A 19,418-nucleotide genomic window follows, 5' to 3' on the forward strand; every position below is an offset into this window, starting at 1 on the left:
GAAGACGTAGTGACTGCAAATAAAAGGCCAGTGGAAAGGGCGAGGGTAAGAGGTCCTTCCGCGCCAGCCGGCCCGACAGATTGGTGCTGGTCCAGCAAAAGCGCAAGCTGGCGAAGAGCTGCTGGGAGCTGGCTGACGGCTGTGGCGCTGTCAGCGCGCGGAGCCGGCGTTTCAGCGGCACTGCAGCACGCGCTGCGTTTTACCGCCGAGTGACTTGGAATTTGTTTTGAGAAGCGTGAAAAGCAGTTTGTAAGTAAAGGCTTTTAAATGTGAGAATCTGACACCTTAAGACACTTGAATAACAACTAGTTTGCTTTTCCATACTGAACTCACGCTGCTACACTGACCGAGCATTAAGAAAAAGGGTAGCCCGGCCTGTTACTCTGTAGAAACAGATTGCGGTTCCCACCTAGGCAAAATTGTTCCACTAAGTGGTACAAAGAGAAGTAATCTGGCTTATTAAAGACCGTGTCATTCAGAGAGACTGACTGAAGGAAATTACATCCAATTTGATTTACTCTGTAAAATTGCATTTTAAACATTAAATCACAACATTCTTAAAAAAGTAATTTTTTTTTTTACTTAATTTATTTAGGAGAGTCTCCCATATGCAAGGAACAGCTTTCTAGTTCTTGGAGGAATGTCTCCATAACTTCTCTATAGCTTCTCTACATCCTGCATGTAGCTTCTGTCGTTCTGCACATACAAATTAAATGGGTGTTTTAAGGGTACATGAAATTGTCTTTTGACTTTACTGAAAAAGTAGAATTTGCCCCATAATTTCTTTAAAGTCCTGGACAGCTGTTACTCATAAATGCATTTATTTAGTATTTCAAGTCTTCCAAAATTAAAAGAACCCCCAAAGTCTTCATTTACACATATCCAGCATGCATATGAAGAGATATGGCTTTATGTGCAGAACTAAAATGAAAATATTTAAATGAAGTAGATCACCCTTCATATCAAGTTCCACATTTTCTCCAAGTATTTCTTGATGTAAAGTGGAAAGCTGAAACGTTCTAAGTGGTGGGTTGTTACCTGTTGTTAGTCTTAAGGTGCTGATTTGTAATTGTACATCATTAACTATGGGTAATTGCATTTAACCTTATTTTCCCAGATAAAAGAATAAATGTTCTATACACTGTCCCCTCTTTGTGCCTTAACAGTGCTTGACTGAGACAACCTGCGCACCTAAAAGGTTATTTCAGCCTTATATGTTTTGTTCAGTTTACTTCATACATGATAATACTCCTGTTCACTGTAAAGTTAACTGAAGATATTCTTTTCTCACATGCCACAAAATAATTATTGGATCCTAATGTTATTTGGTCATTCAACTCACGATGTTACAATATCCTACAGTAATACCCAGAAATGCTGCATGTATCTACTGTGGAAAACCATTGGACCATTACTGCAGAGCATGCTTCATCATTGATAAGTTTCAACACACAGATCAAAAAGCAGATCAGCTGAGTTATCTCTCTTTATTTATACAGTATACTCTAATTGTACTTTTAGAGCTAGTGACCTATCTAGGAATCCAGTCCAACAACTCTTCAATCTTGTCCTTGCCTGACAAGTGAGTATTCCCACTGCTGTTATTCAATAATTAGGTTTGGGGGGATTACGCGGTTTGTCAGCAGCATAACGAATGTGTATACATGCAAATACTACTACTGAAAAGAATTTCTGAAGCTATCTTTCTACATGAAGGAGCTCTAAATCTGCTTTCTTTTCACTTCCTGAAGAGAGTTATATTTAGTAATGGATAAAGTATGTGTTACAATATGTTTTTTTCTGTACCACAACAACTACTAAGTTACATGTTCATAAAACAATTACAAATGGTAAGTATTTCATTTTATATTGAACTATTTGTGTAATTATATTGCAGTTTAAGGTCTTGTATTTCAGAGCCACTTAGAATTTGGTGAAAGGTGAAGGTGGTGGCATCGCAGAGGACATCACCGTGGCCAGATCTGTGGCTTGCACGGTGCTGTAAGATATTGGGTGCCTTCATATACTGGGTTGGTCTGCTGGCTACCCATATACTGGATATCACAGCATCTTCTTGGCCCAGGTAGAGGCTGAGTAAAAACACCAGTTAAGTTAAACAATTAAACGGGTGGTATGAGTTAGGAATCGGTTTTGCTGCCTTACTGAGTCCCCTTCATGCTAAAATTGTAACAGTGCTCCAGACTCCTCAAAACATCCCAACTGCCTTTTAAATCTTAATGGGATTTTGTTATTTATTTTACTGCTCCTGAAGAACAGTGACTAACACTGTCCTGAAGAAGACAGACTATGAGTACATGTTGCAAAAGTAGTCTCGCCAACTTCTGTTCCCCTCACAATCCTGCTAACCTCGTAGGGCCAAAATGAGAGAGGTATAGGTTATGGTAACAGAGACTGCTTATTACAGCTGTAGATTGTCTTTGGCTAATAACATTTCCTCTGAAAGTAGGCCACTGACTGCCAAATATGTGCTGAAGATGAATGCATCATTTTCATTTCTTTCCTCACACAGAACATGAACATACACTGCTGGAGAAGGATGTGCAATAATGCATTTGTCCAAGTCCAACCTGGTTGTTTAGTGAATGCTGTGGTTTGGGTCTGCTTTGTAAATTAAGAGTACTTTAAGTAGAATTTTACAACAGTAAAACTGACTTTATAAGAATACTGCATGGAAATAGAATTTACTCCATTAAACATCAGTTTTCATCAGCCTCGAGGTAAAAGAAAGTAAAAAGAGCAAGAAAAATAAGTATTTGGGCCAAAGTTGGCTCCACTCAGAGGCTTAAGGTGAGGTATAAGTCCTTACATACTTATCTAAATAAGTGGCCTAGTCTGCAAACGTGCTGAATATCTGCTCACTGTGCTAACTTTCTTTACTGAGCGTTCTGCGCATTTCAGTGATAAAACTAGTTATTTGGAGACATAAAATATAGTTATAGGCACTTCTGAAAATACTTGGCCCTTATAATACTATTTTTGTGCAGAGATATTTTCAAATAAAAACGAAGGAATTCTTATATATCCTGACATGTTCTTTTAACACTTCAAATCTCTTTCCTAAAAGATGTTGTTATTTCTTCAAGGAGCTTTTCACAAGAGTAGAGTTACAAAACCTGATGGTTTGACTATGAGTAATTGCCTGCAAAATAATTTCCTAACATTACTTTAGATTATAACTTCTTTCATTAATTTAAATAAATTCTTCCTTTATCTGTATTTTCTATCACTAAACAGTTGGTATGCGTTCACTATGGTAGTTATATTCTAAAAATGATGTGTTTAATTGCATATTCTTTTCACTGAAATATTTATTACTTGTGACCTGAAAATTGGTTGAAAGCCCATGAAAATTCTGGTACTTCATAACGAAGTAACTTTTCCATCCGTTTAACCATTTTAATTTTTGTTTTCATTTTAGTACTGTTCCATCATACATTATTTTTACTTGATCTCAGATAGAAACAAGAATTGGCAGAGGTCTGAACACCATTCATCTGCCATAATGTTATTTTTCACGTGTTCTGAAAGCACTATTACTTAGCTTGTTTCCCTTCAGAGGCTGCAATGAAACCTTCATCTTGAAGGTAATTTTTTCATCGCCTACTAGCATCCTATAAACTTCACTTTTCTCACTTCGTTACCTTCTGGGATTTGATAATTTCTGTCTTAACACCATTTCACACAGGCCTGTGCTTCTCCTAAACTTTAGCTTCACAGATACTGAAGTTCTCTTTTTAGAAGGGTGCTTCAGCACATCAGCAAACATATCTTATGTGGTCCTCTCAAATATCCCAGGTAATTCTGAGCAAGTAATTGGCAAATATCCATTCTTTCTGTTTTGAAATAAATCTATATTATCAAAGATTGATGATACATATCTTTCTTTCTGAACAGAAAAGACATATTTCATCACAGTTTTCTAAAACATATCAGATGAAAATTTTGTAAAAACGACAGTGGATAGCATATATTCACTGCATATATCACTCAGTTTTGAAAATGATTATATTTCTAGCATTTCTTTTTCCCCTTAACATCATTAGGGGAACGCTTAACATCATTAACTGCTGGTACTGTAGCCTGAACTTAAAAAATACTGAAGATTTTTGCAAGTGGGATCTCTACTGATGACTGCAACGAAATTGTCCATCCAAACCAAAAGCTAAAGAGCCAAGGGGCTGTTTCTATCATGAGAGTTCACTTCATCAAAGTAATTTTATGTAGAGCTATTAGTACTTTATGTAGACTTATTAGTACATGATATCTTCTGGTGCAACATTTACGTCTTCTGTTTTAGTCTTAACTTTAGGGAAATGAATCCCACTTACGGCTAGTAGCAATAAATTTACTGCATGCGCTGTGGCACTTGCCACACAAAGCCAAAAACAGTCTTCAAACTGTTCTTCTAAGATTACAAACTGAAAGACATTTTCCCGAAAATTGGCAATTCTTTCTGTGAGGTGATGAAGTTTTACAGCAGCCATAAAGCTGGTGACTGCAAGTACTATAAATCCACCTGCAACAAAATGAGAAAGTATTCACTGTTGTTGTCAAAACAAGCCAGACATTTTGGTTGTGCTTCAGAAAAGCTTATTAAATACATAAGTCTTATACAGAATAGGGATAGACTTAAGGCATGGCTTAAGCACCTTCAAAATGCTTAATCTTTATGATATGACTAAACATTATACCAGTGCTTATAATAAAGTCCTTTTATAGTGATACAGAGGCTAAAGACTAGCATTCGCAGCTCTTGTAAAACGCTGACAAGACAAGAGGTTGAAACACCATCTGACAGTTCTGTTTTGATAAATGAGAATTCACCGCTAGCTTCATTTTATTTAGAAGATTTTAAGTCAAGGAGCTATATCATAAGGCAAGAGAAGGAAGTTTTACTTTTAAAATTTTGTATGACTGTGACTGATGGAAAAATACTTGTAAATGATTTTACCTGCAAGGAAATTCCAAAGACATACTCCTGCTGGGCCTTTAATAGCGCGGTAGGGAACTTTGATTGCGTTAAGAATGCAGAATCCAAAACTGACCAGAGAAAAGAAAAGGGCCACACAAAGGAACATTATAATCATCACATGCAGGCCTGTATTCAGCTTTTTCACCATATGTGGGAAAACTGGCAAGAAAAAAAATCATTTACTCAGCATGTACTTTTTCTTAACAGTAAACATCACACCATGCTCTTGCTAGGAGCTCAAATTACACTCAAATGAGTTTTTTTTACAGATGCAATCAATTCAGGTAGTTACACACATCTCAGTTCACAAGGCTTTAATTTATTTGTCATTCCATCGAAAAAGCCAAGGCTGTTCTACCACAGGAACAATCCTTTGCACAAGATCTGTAAGTCAGGTATAAAGATTCTGATTTTATTTGCTCATGTGATTCTCCTTTCTCTCTCTCTTCCTCTCTTTAATTCTGGCTCCAGTGAGATCTACTCCGAATTCATATTCATAATTCCTAAGCCCACAGGATTTCCACTTTCAATTTCCCTTCTTGCCTTCTCATCCAGTGTTTGCACCGCCATCAGTGCTCTTCTGGGCACCTGATAGTGGTTTAGTTATATTTGTTTGAAGCTTGCAAAATACTGTAGTGTAGGTAGGGCTGGCTTCAGGTTCTGTGAGGTGTCACGTTCATGTATTCTGGTGTACACCGGAGCTCCTTCTCAGCAGCCTGTTGCTTGCCTGCCTCTAGGAATGGCGACTTTCTTAATCTGTTCTTGTTTTCATAGCCAGAGTTAGTTGGCGGGCCAAATCAGCCAGCAGCAGGGAGCTGCACAGCACCTAAGCATTGGGTTTATCCTGCCGCTCTTTGGTTAGAAAACGGGAGGAAACATGAGTAGGAATTAGAGCTGACCGGAAAGATATAAGATGGTCAAGAAGACCGATCAGGGAGTGAAACTTGCACAAAACTAAATGTTTTGAAGGCCCAACTGCCTAATTGCATTACTAAAAAGAGGATACGTCATATTATAAACAAACAAACAGATTGCTTCCTATGCTGCATAACTGAAAAAATCCAAACGAGCCACATTTAAAGTTGGCAGCAATAATTGGTAGATGTCACAGTGAATATGGAGCATATAATTTGGTTATCAAGACATAATAGAGTTCTAGCAGATTATTCAGAAAGCTTCTTACTGTATTCAAGACGCTGTGGTTCTACCTTCTGAGTAACTCATCCTGGGGTTGTGGCGAGCCAGTATAGCGAGGTAGGACGCTAACTGATTTTTTGTAGGTAACTGTTTCAGCCAGCTTAACTTCCTGAACTACTTCGACACACAGCTGCGTTCCAGTGCTGCTGCGTGGGACGGGGCAAGACAGCACAGCTGTGGGCCAGGACAGTATGAGACTCAGCTTACAAAGGTTTAACTTGCTGTGGATCCCCCCCATCCAACTGCACCTCTTCAACGCAAAATACTATTTTTCAGTACAGCCCAGGATATGTGAAAACTTGAAATCCTCCTAAGTACATCTGAGTACTTTTGAGGCGTTAGGACAGCTACAGAAATACATAAATGAGACCAGCTGAACGAATCTACAGTGCGGGGGCGGGGGGGGAGAGGGAGGAGTTTAGCACAGGAGGCAAGGACAGAGGGGCAGAGATATTGCAGAGATCACTTGGCATGGGAAGGATTCAGGTAAGGGGAAACTATGGCTTATGGGGCATCTCCAAGTCATACTTCCTTCTATAGCTCTACCTGAGATAGATGCAATGAGCTCCACTCCTTCCAAAAGACTAAAAGGAAACCTTCTGCCTAGCCCTAGGGATTTTTTAAATCTTGATTCTAGCATTGCATCTGAGAATATAAAAAATCTTGCCTGAAAAGATGCAGATTTTACATTCACACTTAGATCCCAAACCATAGAGAGCACAAGTGAGCCACAAGTATAAATTTAATAATAATGATTTGCATTCCTCAAGCTCTGTAAAGAAAAGGAACAGGGTGCTTTTAAAGTTGAACTAGGCATTAGATTAAAGATGCAACCAAAATCGTACTTACTTGTGAATTTGGAACGACGCCCACCCAACCCGCACTGGCGGATTTTGCCACCCTGAAAGAGTCCGTAATAAATTTCTCCGATGAACTTGACCATCTCTGGATCTGTGGCATTGACTAAATCGACTCCTGTTTTGCAAAGGATCTTTCCAGTCATCCACTTCTGGGTCCCCATTGCAACAACAATCAAGATAAAAGATGCAAAACTTATTACAGAAGCCAAGGCAAATAAAGTCTTTTTAAAACAGCCAGGCATCCTAGCGCTTTCAAGGAATCCTCTCCAAGGCCTCGCCGCAGTAATTAGGTATGTTTCCCATTTTTTCTGATGCTCAGAAATGCACAGATGAACAGCAAGTATTGCAAAACACACCTCATAGTATTTTGAAGCTCCAGAAATTAAACTGAACAGGTAAAAATCAAGTCCAAAAATGTATTTTGCTGCAGCAACATCCTGAAACGGTTGCAGATAACGGCTTCGTTACACTGTAGCGTGGTGGTGCTTCTTTCTGAAGGAAGTAATCCTATATCTATTGCATGCCTAGTGTTTCAGCAGAGGGTTAATTGTCCTGCTCAAATGACATCAACTTCTTTACCATAACCACACGGGAAGAAAATTAGGAGCAGAATCTTTTTTTTTTTTTAAATTATTAAAAAGATGGCTAAACCGTGGCGTGTAAGGGACAAAGCATTAAAAAAAATCGTAATTTGGCATGAGAATTGGGCTGACGCCTCAGCTGTATCAAATTCCGTTCTCCTGGTGCTTACTCCGCCCCGGCTCCCTGAGTTTCCCTGCGGCCTCCCAGCGATGCCCCTCCCCTCGCTACGCCCGCTCACTCCGCCGCGTACATAACGTTTCACGATGCCGGCGCTCCTGACAGGGCGCACCGGCCCGGCCCGAGCCGCAGGCGCCAGCGAACCGTCCTCGGGAAAGCCGGCGGCCGCGGCGCCTCCCCGGCCGCTGCCGCCCAAGGCCGGCGGGCGGCTCCACAACCCCCAACTGATCAATGCTCGCAGCCCCGCGCCGCCCGCCGCCGGCCACGGCCGCCGCGCCGGCAGGGCGCATGCGCGGGCCGGGCGCGGGGGGCGGGCCCGGCCGAGCCGGGCGGCGGCGGCCTGGAGCGGGCAGTGAGCGAGCGAGCGAGCATGGCTGCGGCGGCGGGCAGGGTGCTGGTGTACGGGGGCAGAGGCGCCCTGGGCTCCCAGTGCGTGCAGTACTTCAAGTCCCGGAACTGGGTAACCGCCGAGGCAGCTGTATGGGGGGCGGCAGCTGCATGCGGGGAGGAGTGGGGGTGTGGGGGCAGCGGGGCGCCCTTCGGCGGAGCCTTGGCGAGGGCCGGTAACCGGCCGCGGGCGGGGGGTGAGGGGGAGGCGCGGCAGCGACCTGCCGAGAGGGCTTCCGAGGCGGGGGGGGGCACCTCCGTGCGGGCCGGCTGACGCGCCCTTCTCTCGCCGCCTCAGTGGGTGGCCAGCATCGACCTGGCGGCGAACGAGGACGCCAGCGCCAACGTGGTGGTGCGGCCGACGGACTCCTTCCCCGAGCAGGCCGAGCAGGTGGGTGCGCGGCGGGGAGGGGGGGGCGGCCCCGGGGCCCCCGGCGCGGCCGTTAGGCGCGGGGCCCCCGGCGCCGGCCGCCGTTACCCGCCCCTGCGGCGGAGACGCGGCCGGCGCCGCGCCTTGGGCGGCTGGTTCTCGGCTCGGCGGCGCAGGAGCCGCCGGCCGCTTGGCTGTTGCGGCGCCCGGAGCTCCTTACGCTTGCCAGCCACTTCTGGCTTTCTGCAGCTTCCTCCTAACCGCACGTGTATGCTTATCCACAAAATAGGTTCATTTGGAAGCCTAGAGGTTACCTCATGTTTTCATGCTAAGGGTCAGGTTTTAAAGTACGGTTCTCTGCTACTTCTCTCTTGGTTACCTGAAAAGTGTCACGGGCTGAGCCAGATTTGTATGATCAAGACGAATTAGGGCATCTTAAACCACAACACTTCTTTCTAACGTCTTAACTCTTAAGTCTTTTGTGTGTATTACTCCGTGAGCACTTCAGACCCTAATGGGATTCCTTGTGAACATTTTCCACAATGGTAAAAGTGGCAAAATCAAAGCCTGAATATCGTTTTGCTTTATTCTCAGCATATGAAATTATTATTTTCTTAACTTTTGAACTTGTTCCCGTTATTGATAAAGGAAACGTTTTGCCCAGTGATTCGGTTTGTGCCCACACAACTCTTCAAGCTTGTGAAGTGTAATCTAGAATGTTTACGATGTATTTTTCATTGTAGAACCTTTATGAAAGCCAGTGGGTTTTTTTTTTCCTTTGGGAGAGATGGATTGTTTACTTTTCTTTACTGTGACAGAGAAAATTCATTACCAACTGTGAAGTCTCTTATTTGGAACAGGAAAAAGATACTGGATGTCCGTGTGACTCAATCACTGATTGTTGCCTTCTAGATAGAAGCGTCATCAATAGGAGGCTGTTCTTTAGTTGTTGTTTTCTCTCGCCATCATCAAAAGTGTCATAGTTCTGGTCAGATTTGGAATTTCATTTCCAACCTTCTTAAATTGACAGGTTCTTCTCTGGGTACTCTGCTGAAAGTAAGTCACAAGTAAATTTTTTTTGTTTATGGCATAGTAAGGGTCAGATCCTTCAATGCTGTTCCAATCAATTATTTCCGCTGTCATCTCTCACTGTATGTTCAGACATTCAACTGTAGTTATTTTTTAACACTATCGTTTTGTTTTGGATTGGTAGATCGTAAATGTTAATTTTCTGCAGCTCTTTAAATTGCTGTACGTTGTTAACTATGTAACTTGGAAAAAAAACACAACTCTTGATATTTAATCCTTTATCAATCCCATGTTTTCAGAATGTTTTTGTTCTCTATATTGAAGGTGACAGCAGAGGTTGGAAAACTTCTTGGTGAAGAAAAGGTGGATGCAATCTTGTGTGTAGCAGGAGGATGGGCTGGAGGCAGCGCCAAAGCTAAATGTAAGCCTTTGGTGCGTGCATGCTAGTAAACGCATGAATGAAATCTGAGAGGAATCCTTAAAAATCATGGTAATGATCTATCTTTCTGAGCATAGAAGAGGACATGAGCCTGATAGTACAAAGCAGCTCAATCACAGTGCTTCTTCGTGCTTCTGAGAATTACAACAGTTTATTACGTTTGCAGAGCGCTTGGCATTCCCAGTAATACTTTTGGATGACCTGTTTTTCATCAGTTGGTCTTGAAGCACTTTATAAAGGAGTTTATTATCTATGAATTAACTTTTGCAAAGGTTATCTATGACAGGCAAGTTACCTGAGACAGAGGCTGGGTAGAACATCGGTGTTCTGTTTCCTGATTCCCTACTTTATCCATAAGACCTCAGTAGCATCCTGCAGTTCTGTGAGCTGTTACTGCACAACACAGTATTGACAGGAGCTGTGTAATGGCCCGAGATTGTGTCAGAAGGAAAAGAAAAAAGTCTTAAGTTTATCAAAGTTTTTAAATGCATAATATTCAGAATGGTATTTTATACCTTACCACTAATGAAGAGACACAAAAGCATAGTCTCGCTTTCCATCTGGAGTAAATCTAATAAAAGGTGTCCTTTTCCTTCCCCCTCCAAATTCAGGCATTTGTTTTTAGGGAGACAATATGGGAAGACAGACACACAGTGGTGAGTGTTTGGGTAGTTGCATTATAGTGGAGTGTTATTCATATGCAGACTATTTTGAATAAGGTAATTTATCATAACAGTAATTTATAGTAATGTTATTGGTAGGATAGCAGGGTATCTTTGGATCAGGTGGTCAGCTTGTCTGCCTCATGTTACAGAGTTAGATGCTTGTACTTATTCCATATTGTGTTATGGAAGTGTTGCTACTTGATACTAAAACCTTTGACGTGCCTAAGCATTGCTTTTCCTCTTTCCTCTATGAATATCGATAATAAAAAACAATATTTGACACTCAGACAAATGACCATTCAAATTCTACTCTCATTTGAATTTACTCTTTTTTTTTTTTTTTTAATGATCTGTCTTACTAGAGGTTGTGCTCCAGTATATAGAGGCACTGGAAGTGCACACTTAGTGCAGGTTAATACATCTTCAATTTTATACAGTACCATTGTCAGACAGATTGTATCTCTTATTAAGAGTTGAACAAAAGTATTTCTTATCCCTTGGGGCTTCCATTCCCATACTAATGGGGAACAGTTCTGTCTAACCCTCTAGCAGCCAGTGGGGAAGCTATGGAAAGAAATAAAAAAGTCATGCTGCTACAAGGAAAGAAAAGGCTGACTTGAGAATTTTGAGGTCCTTGACATAAATTGAAGCAATCCTTATACGAGTTTGTAGAATGTGAAAATCTTTGAACTGAATGCAAGCATTAATGGTGAGCTAATGGAACTATGGAACTTTGTGTGTTTTTTTTTTTTTTTAATTTCTGGTAGTGAGAAGACAAGTAATTATTGAAAATATATGCTGCAGGGCAAGGACTCAGAGCCCAAAGAGAAGGAAGATGTGAAATGCATGAAATTATATTTTACCTGAAGTGGAAGCAGAAAATGGTAGAAAACATGTTTTCATAGTAGTATTGCACTCAGTGTGATAGAAAGGAAATTAGAGTTAGAGAACTTCTACCTTACAGTTACTTTTGCTAATTTTCTTCTTAATCAGCATTATACAAAAACTGTGATTTGATGTGGAAACAGAGTGTTTGGACATCCACTATTTCCAGTCACCTAGCCACAAAGCATCTGAAAGAAGGAGGCATCTTGACTTTGACAGGAGCACAAGCTGCGTTATCTGGAACCCCAGGTAAAATGCAATGTATCATAACTGCTGGGACATCAGCAGTGATTGCTACATTAGTCTATGCACATTCTTGTTTGTGGAGCAACAGTTTAACTCCCCAATTTCTTGACATGCTATACAAATGGCAAATTGTACTTGCCCTTAGGTAAAGTACAGTTTTACAGATGGCGATACCAAATCTGTTGAAGCTAGAGTGCAAACAAAAAAAAAAAAATGTATTTGAATGCCAGTTGATATGCACTGGTGAAATGTACTTGGCTGATACAGTGGAAAATATTTGGAAACTAAGGAAGAATAGAAGCACACTGAAAGCTCTAAGTGCAGTGCTTAGATGAAGTTAAATCTTCTGTTTGCTTTTGTGAGGGGCAGAGTCCTTAATTGCCCAATTTTCCCATAAGTGATGACTCCGCTGATTCGATTAAATATGTTCGTCCTGTTCACGATCTGATTCCAGTTCACCTCTGCTTCAGACATAGATAAGCTTGTTGACCTTCAGCTTTGCCCTCCACTAGCTCCAATCCCAACTTCATAGAGATTTTTCATCTCACTCTTTGTGTTGCTCTGCATGGAGGAAGAAATCTGGGAGCAATTTAAAAAAAAACCCCAAAAAACAACAAAAAAACCCCCACCCCCCGATAGCCATTAGTAATGAAGGAGAAGGTCTCAAAGACATATTTTATTATTAGTATGACTTTGCCAATATTTTGATGAGATGGGAATATTCATAAATTTGTTTACAACAGCTGTGTCTAAAACCTTTCAGTTCTTAGAGCTTTGTACTGTGTTCAGGAAAGTATGCTATATTTTCTAGTTAATGATTTGTCTTCTATACTGACATGTTTACAGCTGTATCTGACATAGTTTGAAGATAAAAGGCTTATTTTATGAGAATAAGCAGATGAATAATTTACTGTGTACTACTGACTGACCATGCACAAATGAAAACATGTGAACCTCTAGCAAACTCTTATAGCTCTTTTGGTGTTTTTTGGGAGACAGGGGCAACAACACAGGGATCAAAGTGATTTGCTTTCATGTTTTGAACGGACTGGTTTCAATAAGTCAATAAGTCTTTTTTTTTTTTTTTAAACACCATAGTGCTTTAGGCAAACACATGGAACTTATTAACATCAGGAAGAATTGGGAAAGAATTGTTACTCAACTTTTGCAAATATGGCTTGTTAGGCTTATTGGTACCAGCCATTATGGAAGGAATCATCTTTTTCTTGTTTGCCATTATTGCGATTTTTCTTTTCCTGTGTAAAAATGTTGACCAAGTAAGGCTCACCTAATGCAAACTGAAGAAAACTGGAAAAGCTATATAATAGATACAGAGACAGTCTGACCATGATGGCAAAGAAATGCAGAAGCATTACATGATTTAAGATGCCTTAAACTAGTTTAGAGAAAAGATAAGAGGGGGACATGATAAAGATACATATATTTTTATAGTAACCAGAAAATAAGTTAGTCTCCTCTGCCTGTGCTTTTGCCTAATAAAAAAGGAATGTTATACAGTATGTTTAATTATAATGGAAACACTTCAAAGCAAAATTACATTTTTGCCTTTCTTATAAAATATTTCCTCGGGAGCATAAAAAGGGCTTATGTAGTTATATAGATGAGTAGAAATGCATCCAGTTACAGTAGGAAAAAATGCATTTGTTTTTCTTATGTGGTCAATCTGTGTCTAGACTACTTGGCAGATAAATGCATGCGACAGCTCAGACCTATAGCACCCTGCCCATCTGGATCTTGTACTTGGCCAATGTGCCATGGTTCCCTTTTGCTCTTATTTCTACAGTTCTTATGCTGCTAAACACTGGCTAGCTAGTAAGCAATAGTAGTTAGGAAAAAATTGGCTTTACGTGCAGATTATTTAGCAATTTTCTACGATAAGATTTCTTAAACTTTTCTGCAAAGTGCCTGTCTTAGAATTAGGGTATTGAATTAGGGTATTGGTGAATTACAGTTCTCATGAGGCATGAGCTCTACCTGTTTAGGTCCAAAGCAGCAAATATCTTAGTCATATATGTAAAACTAACAGATGGTTGCCTTATTAAACCTCATGAGCCTCTTCACACTTACTGCATTAGTTCTGTAAAGTTAGCCCTGTCAGTCCCATCCTTCAGGGTGTATTTTGAAGCGCAGTTAAACGTATTTAATTTGGTAAGCTTATTTCTGTAATAGTAAGTAAACTGAGTACTGTGATACCTCCTGGGTGTCTAGTAAGTTTTCTTCCTTTTTTTTTTTTTTCCCTCCTCCTCCTTTCAATATGTACGTCTTGCTGTGCTTTAAAAATCTGATTCTGTTTTCAGGCTGTGGTGAGGGGTGTTAAACCTACTTTTCATCAAATAACATGCATTTCTATCATGTTACTGTTGATATTGAGAGCTGTTTTGATTATGCTCTAATTTGCCTGTTTTTAATTGTTAGGAATGATTGGCTACGGAATGGCCAAAGGAGCAGTGCACCAGCTTTGTCAGAGTTTAGCTGGTGCCAATAGCGGCTTGCCATCTGGTTCTGCTGCTGTTGCTGTTTTACCGTAAGTGGTTGCATGGTTACCTCTGCTGCTGCATTGTTTCATTTAATTACTGCTGTAACCTAGAGTCGCTTGAACATGTTTGTAATGTTCCATCCACAGTGCACAAACAGCTTATTAGACCTGCTTATAGTTTTTGACAGAGAAAGGAACTATCTTGGGTGTATGAACGCAATGATGTGCAGGTTACCTTAAAAATGATAAAAATGGGTTGATATTTTTCTTTACTTTGCAGAGCAGTATGGGATGTTAGTATTAAAACCCAATTCACTTTTAACCAGTTTAACCATAACCATGTATTAACACGCTCATTTTTTTTCAAGCTAGTCAAAACTGTAAAAGTGAGATGAGCTGTTCAGCACAGCTATTCAGATTTAGCTGTGTGGTAACAGTAAAGCAAAGGATTACTTGCTCGATTATACTTGGGTAAAGATGCTTCTTTGCAAAACGTTGCATATCAATTTGCTTGATCAGTAATATTAGGTCACTTTGAAGACCATGAGAAGAAATTATAGTTTGTTGTTCGCTGTCACAGTTTTCCTTCTGATGCTTTGAGGCAAGCTGGTAGATCTTAATGTCTAAATCTGGTGATTCTGCTGCAAGAATTAAAGTATTTTTCTTGCCAGGTCCATGTCAAGTACAGGGCCCGAAAATTAAGACTGAAGAGTTCTGAAAAGGGGTTCAGAACAGTACCTGAATTCTGACTGCATGTTTTCCTCTTACATGCACTCCTACACGCACTTCTTTAAGTGAAAGATCAACAGCATTAAGAGTGTTTGAATAATTAACACCTTTTTCTGCAGAGTTTTGCTGACATGCAGACACCGTGATCGGTGGTCTTTGCACTGTTCTGGACTTGCACAGAGCAAAACTCTGTTTTTGAGTGGACTTCTGAGAGAATAATTACACCTCGGATATTCAACAGCATCTGCTTCAACAGATCTGAAGCAGTTCTGAGACTTTTGCTCTTTAATATCATTGTATGTAGGATAAATATGTACTCACAAAGTCAAAACTTCCTATACTTGGGTGCTTACATCTCTGCATTTGCAAGTGTTCTGAGGCTACTTGAAAGCCTATGTGTAGTGCATATGTCCTCTGTGATACATGTGAACAAGCATATTACTGCTGTTCCCTGTCTGCATCGGAGAGGCTGTTAAGCAGACAGACTGGAAGGGAGCTGTAGGCTAGGTGAATCGCCCTAGTGGGATGGATGTTGTCAGTGGGTTAGACAGCTAAGGGGTTATAGCCTGGGAACCTTTGATATGCACTGAAAGTGATGGTTATATACTGTTAAATGTGTAGAGGATGCAAAAGAAATCCATGCCACCTGCTATAAAAGTCAAGCAGGTGTTACAGCAGCGAAAAGAAGCAGGTGACTTTCATTAGAAACATGATGTATAAATAAAGGTTTATCGCTTTAATCACAGGGTTACCTTGGATACGCCAGCGAACAGGAAATCGATGCCTGACGCAGATTTCAGCTCCTGGACATCCTTAGAGTTCATTGCTGAGTGAGTATATGTGCGATGACTAAGCAGCTCCTCACTGTCTGTTTTGCTGTTGCATCTTTTTACCTGTCCTTTTTAAATGGCTGTATGGGATTTGGGTATTTTTTCTCATCATCCCCTCATTCTGTGTGCCTTTAAATTGGATTAAATTTATTGCACAAGCTCCTTAACTGGTGAATATTAGAACAACTCCATCAGTTTTAGTGTCTCTTACACCAGTTATTTCGACAAAGGAGAATCTCGTAAAGCCTGTAGACAAATGATATTGCAGACAGCAGATGTAGGCATCAGTAGTCTGGTTTAAAGGTAAACTGCAGAGAGGCATGTGAATTTTTTTTTTCTTTAACCTTTTTTTCTTCTTTTCTTCAACTGCTTTACTGCTCAGTTTATAGTGTGTTAATTCACTTCTCATGTGGCAAAATTCCTGCTGTGTCCTGTTTAGAAAAATTTAGTCCAGAATTTTTATCCCATAGCCAAAAAGGTTTGTCCTGAACGATGTTGCAAAATGCTGAAACTTGAGCTGTAAGTTATTTAACAGCCGACTTGGATTTAAAAGCTTATTACTTCTAATTCCTCTCATTTAAAGGTAGAGAAGGTGAAGCATAGTGCTGCCTTTTGTGATGTGGTGTAGAGCGGGTCTTTGAATGATCCTGCTGAGGGTGATCCGTCAAAAAGAGGAAAATATGGACACAATGTTTTTGCTTCTTTTTGGAGAAAAGCAAAAATGGCTCTATTCTCATACACTGTAAAGGGCATAAACTTTTTATTTTTGCAAATTTGAAGGCTTCTAGAACTGATGCTGAAATTGCATTTACCTATTGCCATTGTTATGAGAGTAGTTTAGTTTTGACATCCGATTTCCTGCTTTGTGGCTTTTCTGAAGTTGGATGTCAGATTGAGAAATTTATTTTCCTGTGAGAAGCCTATGCAGCTGTCTGATGTGGCTCTTTAAAAGGGCTCCATCGGTTTAATTTAGTTGACCCAAAAATATTCAAACAATGTTCCTATTGTGCTCCACAGACTACTCAGCCAGATGTCGTGGTTTTATAAATTTATTTGTAATTTTAAATTTTACAGTGTCTTTTCTTTATAGGAGAGTTAGGTTCATTCTTTTGTGCCTTAGTTCCTAATTCCTTGAACTTAAAATCCAGTTTTGAAAACTGAAATTCTCATTAATGCTGGCAGAAAAACATCTAATAATGTTAGAGTTGGTATCAGTAACATCATTTTCCTTCTCTTCAGAAGGATGCAGGAACTCTCTTCTAATACGGCACTTGCATTCTGAAATCTGTTGTGCCCTGGAAACCATGATATCAGTTTGCATGACCTTTTAAAATGGCAGTTGCACTATCTGCACTATTGGAAAGGCTGATGGACCTGAAAAATATTCTGCGCCTTGGTCCCCAGTGGCAGGACAAGAGGCATGGGCACAAATTGAAACACAGGCGATGCCACTTGAATACAAGAAAACACTTTTACTGTGAGGGTGGATGAATACTGGAAGAGGTTGCCCAGAGAGGTTGTGGAGTCTCCATCCTTGGAGATATTCAAAACCTGACTGGATGTGGTCTTGGGCAACATGCTTCAGCTGACCCTGCTGGAATAGGGAGGTTGCACCAGATGATCTCCAGAGTTCCCTTCCAACCCCAACTATTCTGTGATTGCTGGATTGTATTGTTATACATCATGCATGAGTTAGGCATTAGGAGTGTTCTGGCCTGCTACATAGGATGACTTAGGGCCTTCTGTGTTTCTATCAAGACGACATTCACAGTTCAATATTGAATATCTGTTGGCAGAGCGCAGGTGGAAGAACGAGGAGAAAAAATAAGGAAGACTGGGTTAAGAAGGAATGACATGGAAAGAAAGGGAACTTGGCTAGGTTCAAAGGGGGGGAAAAATGGGAACAGAGAACAAAGGTATTGGGGGAAAAATAATTATGTTTAAAAACTCTATTTTAGCCATACGTTTGCATTCCTGATGTATATGATAAAGATGACTTACATAGCTACCACTTAGACTTTTTAAGTTTCTGCAATTTTCCTTTGAGGTGTTCTGAAAATTCTCTCTGGGTGCTGTAAAGCCCTCCTGACTTGTTTAGGTCTCCACCTAGCAATAAAGGTCTGAATCTAGTCATCTCATTGCAGGTTTCGGACATGGATGGAAGTTGCTGTAGGAGGAAGTAGGAGAAGCTTTCATTTTATGCCTCCTGTCAATACGCCTAATAGTTGCTATTTGTTTTTTCTCCTTCTCATCCCTTTTTATTTGTTTTGAAACAGAACTTTTTATGACTGGATAACAGGAAAGAACCGACCAAACTCAGGGAGTCTAATACAGGTGATAACTGCAGGAGGGAAGACTGAACTAGTTGCAGCACATCTTTGATGTGAATCACTTCCAGGCTGTGAAGCTGCAGCAAAGGAGACTCTGAGATTGAGAATCTTCACCTATGGAAAATGTCTGCTAGTGTTATTTTGAATATTTTTCTGTATCCAATGATTAAGTATGTCACTTGTGGAACCAGATTTCAAGTAGTATTTCTGTGCTGTCTGTTGTTAGCTATCAGCATTTATTTACCAAGTATTTATCTCTAAATGAAAGTTGCAGGCTTTGAAGTCCTAATGTCCTGATCGTGAGCATTGTATAATGACTTACCTTTTTTCTCCGAAATGGGAATTGTGATTTATTATGCCATGTAATCATATATGTAATGGTCATATTCTTTTCTCTGTCAGTAAGTCTTTTTGGCATCTTACTGTGAATGTTCCGGCAGTGTTTCTTTCTGCGTGGGAGTATGCTCACACCACTCTGTTATGTTGCCTGTAACTACAGGAATCATTGCAGACATTTATAATGTCCTAGTCTTGTAAACTTTTCTTTGTGAACATTCCACTGGAGTTAGTGGAACTGTGTTAGGGATTAATCACTTGAAGGAGTTTGTAATTTGCCTTAAAGCTTATAATCTGCTATCAGGTCTAGAGTTGTAGAATAAGACAGTTGTTCTGCCAGGTAGCTAGTATGTCTTAGTATTACTCATGATGGTTCTTTACTTTTTAAAAAAGCAAGTGCCCTAAAGAACTACAAGAAAAAACACACATGCGTCTGTTTAAACATGGAGTTTCTTGTGTTAAATAAATATATATTGTTTTACGTTTTGGGCTACCTGCTTCATTGTAATCCAAGCATATTTGGAGAGCATTTTTCTCAGATTTGTTTAGTACTTTAAAATAACAATCAGTTCTGTGACTTATTGCAGAGAAAGGACTTCTCATAATCTTGTATTTATTTCCTTCTGATAGTGTTGTGGAAAATACTTTACTTTTCTGTGGTAGAGATGTGGAAGAGCTACTGCTCATACACTGAGGCAGGTCTTTGGCTGGAGTAGATGTTTCCTTTGGTCCCAGTACATCATGTGGAATTATGGTTTGGCTGCAGAATGAAAGTTTTGCTTCTGAGCATAGGCACGCATGGAGACCAGTCTTGTCAGTTTTTTGGAAGGTCTTGAAAACAACCGACTACACAAAGCTCGTATTAA

General features: G+C 40.2%; 2 protein-coding genes across 3 annotated transcripts; one reads left to right on the plus strand and one right to left on the minus strand.

Moving 5' to 3' along the window:
- Positions 1-812: 812 nt before the first annotated feature.
- CLRN2 (clarin 2) lies at positions 813-8,095 on the minus strand. Its single transcript, XM_009673304.2, has 3 exons — positions 7,040-8,095; positions 4,973-5,152; positions 813-4,537 (listed from the first exon to the last, which is right to left on the minus strand). The coding sequence occupies exons 1-3, from the start codon at positions 7,290-7,292 to the stop codon at positions 4,272-4,274; spliced, it is 699 nt and encodes a 232-aa protein (XP_009671599.1). The 5' UTR covers positions 7,293-8,095; the 3' UTR covers positions 813-4,271.
- Positions 8,096-8,105: 10 nt separating this feature from the next.
- On the plus strand, positions 8,106-19,033 carry QDPR (quinoid dihydropteridine reductase). Of its 2 annotated transcripts, none has more exons than XM_068943318.1 (7): positions 8,106-8,269; positions 8,495-8,587; positions 9,920-10,016; positions 11,693-11,833; positions 14,267-14,375; positions 15,803-15,886; positions 18,163-19,033. In XM_068943318.1, exons 1-7 carry the CDS (start codon positions 8,180-8,182, stop codon positions 18,266-18,268), a joined length of 720 nt encoding a protein of 239 aa, XP_068799419.1. In that variant the 5' UTR covers positions 8,106-8,179; the 3' UTR covers positions 18,269-19,033. The 2 variants fall into 2 exon arrangements, with proteins under 2 accessions (XP_068799419.1, XP_068799418.1); XM_068943317.1 differs by having other exon boundaries at positions 8,115-8,269; positions 18,031-19,033.
- The last annotated feature ends 385 nt before the right edge of the window (positions 19,034-19,418 follow it).

The sequence above is a fragment of the Struthio camelus genome, chromosome 4, assembly GCF_040807025.1.
Source record: "Struthio camelus isolate bStrCam1 chromosome 4, bStrCam1.hap1, whole genome shotgun sequence".
Lineage (NCBI taxonomy): Eukaryota > Metazoa > Chordata > Aves > Struthioniformes > Struthionidae > Struthio > Struthio camelus.